This window comes from Pteropus vampyrus, unplaced genomic scaffold (assembly GCF_000151845.1).
Source record: "Pteropus vampyrus isolate Shadow unplaced genomic scaffold, Pvam_2.0 Scaffold24, whole genome shotgun sequence".
Lineage (NCBI taxonomy): Eukaryota > Metazoa > Chordata > Mammalia > Chiroptera > Pteropodidae > Pteropus > Pteropus vampyrus.
The window spans coordinates 2,634,792-2,642,547 of record NW_011888805.1 but is presented as its reverse complement, the minus strand read 5'-3'; the positions used below and the strand labels follow the sequence as shown (position 1 = coordinate 2,642,547).

Genomic DNA, 7,756 nt, shown 5'->3' with positions numbered 1-7,756 from the left:
TCATCTGACTGTTGGAATAGCATTTTCTTGTACTATAAATGTATAACTAGTATGACGCCTACATTTATTATTATGTCACTATGTATTAGAGATTCCTATTTCCTATATATCTCTCTGTGTTTTCAAATTTTATTAACTGTACTATATTTGCTTTTTTAGCATCCACGTAGCAGAGAGGAGAGAACTAGGAGAGTTCACAGTTATTCATGCACTCACAGGATGGCTACCAGAAGTCATTCCACTGCAGTAGGTTTGACCATTAAGTTACTCATATATTTTTTTCCTTTCTTCCCCAGAAAGATTTCTTTAACTGAAGTATTTTTAGGCTTTGAGAAAATTTCAAGAAATATTACCTTTTACAAAATATTTGAGAGAATAACACCTTATAGTATGTATTATATAAAATTCCTTGAAATTTTCAAGATAAATTCTGTTCCCTTATATATATATTGTGAATTGAATTCTTAACTCTCTGAATTACAAATGTTAAAACAATGTTAATTATTTATTATTATAAAATATTTACAGGTGTCCCTTTATCCTTACACAGCTATTACATTTATTCAATACAGAAACATAAAAGTAACTTTTAATTAGCCATATATATTAGAAAATAATAATGAAACACATATTAGACATTAGGCACTTTATTATTTCTAATTAAAAGCCACAGTCCCGAAAAGATTACCTTATTTAATCACTATATGACCCCATCAACTAGGTATATGTCATTGCAAATGAAGAAATTGAAGCTCAGAGAGGTTGAATTCCCCAAATCTGTGCACATTGTACCTGGAGGAAATAAAATTTGAATCTAAATGTTGCTAGGTCCAAAGCACACAATCTCTCTCTCATATAAGTCTAGATATATAGAGATTACTTATCTGCATCCAAAAAAGAGAGACCGTGTAATGTAATGCTTACTTAAAATTTCACACATAAAGGTTTAGACACACAATTTCATCATATATTACCACTGACACTGGAAATTAGTCAGGTTAAAGTGCAGAGAATAAAATTACATCAATATATCTGAGCATATCAATTCAGATGCTGATATTTACAAGAAGACCAAATCCCCAATACAGTTATCAATTTAGATCATCTTTGATCTTTGATTGATGCTGGGAAGCTACTTTACCCCAGGGTCCAGGTTAGAGGAGATTGAAGATAGGCCCTAGTAACTTGGATTCTACATCTAAAGCATCTTTTCAGAGAGCTAAACTAGCTGCTGCTTGGTTCAAGTAAAAATATGTTCAAAGGAAAAATGGAAGGGTAAACACTCTCCCTGAAAGACAACTTTTCTGAAGGAGAGCTGATCTTTTGTTTTATCTTAGGGAAGGATCCAGATAGCACCCTTTTGCATCTTCTCATGGAAAATCCTTTTCCGATATCTAAGGGAAGAGAATATTAATTGACATAATAATATAGAAAATGTCAGTCGAGAAAAGTGGACAGATAATGGGATTTAAAAGTATGGACTTTTCTAAATTTTTGTCTTCAGTGTTGATGGAATACTTACAATTTTGCCTTAATTTTCTCTGTACAGTAGTCAATAAAGATACCAAAGACATGAAATTATCAGAAGTCTATCAGAGGATGGTACAGAAATAGGAGATCAGAATAATTCACAACTAAAAAATTAGTTAATTAAAAATCGTGAATTGTCTCTTGCTAGAATCATACATGAAAATTAAAGTGTTCACATACTGTCATAATCTTAAGGAGATCATTTTAATAATTGATAGTAAAAAATTGGAAATATTTTAGATGTTTATTTTGCATGAATTTATGGTTGCTTACGAAGTATCTGTGAAAATGACATAAGGGGGAAAAGCTTGAGCTTTGGAGTCAGAACTATATAGATAGATTTACATTCTTACACTTCCAATTTTAAGCTATGTGAATTTTGTTAAGTAATGAACTTCTCTGGGCCTCGTTTCTTTTTATGTAAATGAAATACAATGACTCATCCTATATGGTTGTTTGGAAGATTAAATGAATAGGTGAGAGCGTCAGAAAAAGTAGCTAGTGTGTTGTATGACATAATAAGTGAAAGTTTCTTTTAGTTTCTATGACTTTCACTAGATTATTTAATATTATTTGGAAATATATATAGTAGTTAATAATCAACCTTTGGAAGCAGGGAAAATTCTGAAGAAGAAAAAGTGAGACTGACCCAGACATTCAAATTTATCAATTCACTTCCAAATAAAACCAAAAAGTAAAAGTGGTACACTATCTTTGAACTGTATAATGATGTGTAGAATTTTTTCTTATGAATATTCTGCTGCATTATTCGTATAATTTTAAATTAATATTGTACTATAAATTACAAAGTTACTTCCTGTGTGTATGCAATATATATGTAATTTTAAATGAAAATAATGTCATGAAACAGTATATAAATGATTGTCAAGAAATGTTTAAGTTGAAATATGGGAACAATCACCATCTGCCAAGGGTGGAGGCCGGGGTCCAGTGTGGCTTCATGGAGAAAATTCTGACTTGCTCTGAACCTTTACTTTTGGCTGGGTTTGATTTGAACAACAGGAAGGCGAATGCTATTGAAAGCACGAGAACAATATGATCACAGGCCTGGTATGTTCAGGAGTGGGGTGCTTCCGTTACTAAGGAGGGTTAGAGTATGCAGAGAAAGCCCCTAGGGGCTTGGCCAGCTGTGGTCATGGTTTCACAGAAGTCAAAGAAAATTAGAATATCGAAGTTTCAGGATTGTGTTGACTGCTGATTTTTGTTTTCGTGTGAAAATCTGGTAGAGTGAAGTGTTCGTGGCATCTCCAACAAACTACTACTACCCTTCCACCCTTCCACAGGAGTACCAATGTGGGACGCTACTCTATTTGCAACTGCTGGCCTTGCCTCTTATGTTTTCCTAAAATTAGTACAGTTTTATCATTAAAAAAAAAAAAAAACACCTTCTAACTCTCCGTATTATAATAGAAACACAGTCAATGACATGTTTGAATATATTTTAGATGTCTGAACAATTTCAAATGAAGAGATGACTCTTCTTGGCAAATCTCTCCGATCTTGATGTAGTTCATTTGTCAATAGAGCACTCCACCACCAGTATTTAAGCCTAACTGTTCAAGAATTTATTTAGTCTCATTCTGCAATATATGAATATTTTTCTTTCAAAGCATAGCATTTTTCTTATTGTAGATGAAGAGACAAGTCATAGCACGGGTTTTGGATTCAGAAAGATCTGCTCGAATCCTGATGCTATCATTTGCTAGTTGTGACTGCATAAAATTTACAGCCTCTTAAACCTCAATTAGGATTATAATAACTATGTTTCAGAGCTTTCATGGGATTCAATGCAAAAATAAAATATACCAAACGCCCACTATCTGCCAGGCCCTGGAGATCCAACGAGGAGTACGAGAGAGCTCAGGAACTCAAGCAAATCACAGATGCACAAAGAAACCAATGATCATTTTCAGGTCCCCAGTTCATCTTACTTTTTATCGTTTCCTCAGAAAAAATCTGAATGAGTGAGTGGTCTGGGCATGCTGCCTTTATCTCCTCATCTCTGTCTTTCCTCATCGACTCTGTGTTTTCTTCTCCACCACACCAGTGAAATGGTTCTTCCGTAGGTCAACAAAGGCCTGGACATTGTCAAATCTGGCGATCACTTCTCTTGCCCCATTTACTTGGCATTCCAGTATTTGGACTGAAAACAACTCTTTCCTTTGGCAACAATTCTCTTGGCTTCTGCAACAGCACACTCTTGAGGTTTTTCTCCTGTCTTTTCTCCTGTTTTTCTCCTGTCTATTTGCTGCTCTTTCTGTGCCTTCTTGGATAGTTCCTCAGCCACTAAATGGGGACATATAACAGGGCTCCTTCCTGTCTCAAAACCTTAAAGAACAATCTGTTTGACAATGACTTTTAGGTTTATATTGTCATGCCCGACCACCTTTTCATGCAGTCTAGTCCATTTATATACAACTGCTTAAATTACATAGCTATGTGGATTTCAAAGACTTAAAATATTCAGAAAGGCACACTGGATTCTTAGCCTCCCAAAGCCATACCTTTTCTAAAACATCTCATCTCAGTACTTTACACCATTGTCCACTCAGCTGCTCAAGATAAAAATAGACAGACAAGCAAGTAAACAAACTAGGAGTCATCCTTGATCACTCATTTTTCTCACCTCTCACATACAATCTTTTACAGATCTTTGTCAATAGTATGTCCCCTCCACTCTTTATGAATTTACTCATCTTTCTGCATCCCCATTTTTACCAACCTAGGTGAACTCACTGTCACTGCTCACATACTAGCTTCACAACTGGTCCTCTTGTTTCTAATTCTCCCTCCTCTAGCTAATTCTCTATGTGGCAATCAGAATAATTTTTTAAAACATAAATCAGATAATATCACTTACCTCGCTTAAATTCTTTCCATTACATTTGAAGTTTTTAAATCTTTCTGCTGACTTTTTTTTTTTGTGTGTGTTGTCTGTGCCTGGAATAATCTTCCATCATATATTCACTTGGCCAGCTATGTTATATGTTATAACATTTAGTCTCACCAACCTTAAATATCAACTCTTCAGACAGGTCTTCTTGACCATCCAATCTCAATTATTTCTTCCCCAACTTATGTTATAAACCATCGTCCTTTGTTTCATTTTCTCCATGGAAGTTATCACTGCCTGTTATTCTCTCTTTCTCTTTCTCATATCCATCTGCTGGGATGGGAAGTTGCATGAGGGTAGGGACCCTTTTTGTCTTGCTCAACATTGGGCCTTCTGTGCTTTAGAACAATGACACTGGATGGCTGGCATATGATATGTTCTCAAATGTTTGTTGATCGAATAATTTAAAAGGTACCGTAAAAGGCTACCCTAGAAGTGCATAAAGATTCTTTGGGAGCACAGAGCAGGAACATATGGCTTAATTTCCCTAAAAAGTAATGATTGAACGGACATCAAAGGATTAGTGGAAATTAATTCAGCTGAGTGAGGTAGAGAAGGAAACTCAGAGAATAAAGAATAGCATGGAAGTGCAATAGAGCAAGGGGTAGACCCAGAAAAACACAGAGTTCTGCGCGGCTGGATTATATGCTGCTGGCTTCTAGAGGAGGGATGAGTATTGTTTGTTTTTGGACATATATCTATTAGATGGTTTTATACCTGGGCCTGGGTATCTGGAGGGAGGTTTGAGCCAGAGCTAATGATTTGAGGGTTATAGCTGAATTCAGGTAAGCTCAAAACGCGGTAGTACTTACTGAGGGTAGAGTATGTAAGATGGCAAGAGCATAAGAGGAAAACTCCGAGGAAGCAACCCTAATTTTTCAGTAGTGAACAGAAGAAAGGGATTGTTCAAAAGAATCTGAAAGAAATTTCCATAATAATAAAAAGAAACCAGAAAAGAGCGATATTGTGGAAGTCACAGGGAAGAGTTCAAAGAAAGAATTAAAAATATCATTCAGTTCCGCAAAGTCGTCAGGTATGATAAAGGCTGTTTACATCAATAATGTATAGGAAAGTCCCTGGCACATAAGAGATATTCAAATACCTATTCTTTCCCTGTCATGCTTACAACGTGCCACTCTCTCCTGCCAGGCTGAGTGATCCTTGCAACCAAGGCCATGTGTTTGGTCTTATTATTTATTTGTTTATTTATTTATTTATTTATTGATATAATTAACATGTAATTTTTTTTAGCTTCCAGTATACAACACAATGATTTGATATTTGTACATATGCAAAACCATCACCCCAATAAGCCCAGTTAACATCCATCACCATAAATGGTTACACATTTTTTTGTGATGAAAACTTTTAAGATGTATTCTCTTAGCAATTTTCAAATATATGACAATATTATTAACTATAGTCACCATGCTGTACATTACATCCCCAGGAGTTATTTATTTTATAACTAGAAATTTGTACTTTTTGACCCCTTTTACCCGTTTCACCCATATCCCACACCCCCACTTCTGGCAACCATCAGTCTGTTCTCTGTATCCATCATACAGTATTTTTCTCTGTCCGACTTACTTCACTTAGCATACCGCTCTCAAGGTTCATCCAAGTTTCAAATGGCAAGATTTTATGCTTTTATATGGCTGAATAACAATAGTCCATTGTATATATATGCCACATGTTCTTCATCTATTCATCTATCGATGGGCACTTAGGTTGTTTCCATGTCTTGGGTATTGTAAATAGTTCTGCAATAAACATAGGGGTGCCTACACCTTTTAAAGTTAATGTTTTAATTTCCTTCAGATAAATACTCAGAAGTGAAATTGCTAAATCATATGGTAGTTCTATTTTTAATCTTTTGAGGAAATTACATATTGTTTTCCACAGTAGCTGTATTAATTTATAATCACTCCAACAGTCCACAAGGGATTCCCTTTGCTCCACATCCTCACCAAAACTTGTTATTTATTGTCTTTTTTATAATAGCCATTCTAACAGGTGTGAGGTAAAATTTCACTGTGGTTTTGATTTGCATTTCCCTTAATGATTAGTGATGTTGCGCATCTTTCCATATACCTTTGGCTATCTATATATCTTCTTTGGGAAAATGTCTATTCACATCCTTTATCCATTTATTAATCAAATTGTTTGCGTTTTATGTTGTATGTGTTTTTTATATATTTTGGACGTTAACTCCCTATCAGATATATGATTTGTAATTATTTTCTCTCATTCCATAGGTTGACTTTTGATTTTGTTGATGGTTTCCTTTGCTATGCAGAAGCTTTTTAGTTTCATGTAGTTCCACTCGATTATTTTTGTTTTTGTTGCCTTTGCTTTTAGTGTTAAATCCAAAAACTCATTGCTAACATCATTGTCAAAGAGCTTATCGCCTAATCTTTTCTCTAAGAATTTTCTGGTCTTTAATCCAGTTTGAGTGGTTTTTTGGTATGTCTGATATCAGATAGTGGTCCAGTTTTATTCATTTATTCATGTGGCTGTCTTGTTTTCCCATCACCATTTACTGAAGAGACTGTTTTTTCCACATTGTATATTCTTGGCTCCTTTGTCATAAATTAATTGAATGTACATGTGTGAGTTTACTTCTGGGTTCTCTGTTCTGTTCCATTGATCTCTGTGCCCGTTTTTATGCCAATACCATACTATTTTGATTACTATAGCGTTGTAATATAGTTTGGAATCAGGGCACATGCTGTGTATGGTTTGTTCTTCTTTCTCAAGATTGCTCTTTCTATACGGAGTCTTTGTAGTTGCATATAAATTTTAAGATTATTTTTTCCTATTTTTGCGAGTAAATGCAATAGGAATTTTGGTAGACATTGCATTGAGTCTGGAGATGACTTTGGGTAGTATGGACATTTAACAACAATAATTGTTCCAATCCATGAGTGCAGGATATCTCTCTATTTATTTGTGTCTTCTTCAATTCCTTTTATCACTGTCCTATAGTTTTCAGTGTACAGGTCTTTCAACATCCTTGTTCAAGTATATTCCTAGGTATTTTATTCTTTTTGATATAATTTTAAGTGGGATTCTAAAAAATATCTATCTTTCTGATAGTTTGTTATTAGCACATAGAAACACAACAGATTTTTGTATATTGAATTTGTATCTTGTTATTTTACCGAGTCTTTTTATTAGTTTGAACAGTTTTTTTGGTGTTGTCTTTAGACTTTTACCTATATAATATCATGCCATCTGCAAATAGTGAGAATTTCACTTCTTCTGTTCCAATTTGGATGCCTTTTATTTCTCTTTCTTGCCTACTCACTC

The 7,756-nt window shown here is 34.6% G+C and overlaps 1 protein-coding gene across 1 annotated transcript in view; it reads left to right on the top strand.

The window, feature by feature from the left end:
- The window catches only part of ADGB (androglobin), a 154,175-nt gene that overhangs the window by 38,290 nt on the left and 108,129 nt on the right, over positions 1 to 7,756 (top strand). Inside the window, 1 exon segment of the mRNA XM_023528329.1 lies at positions 160 to 246. Within this exon segment, the coding sequence (XP_023384097.1) occupies positions 160 to 246 (87 nt within the window).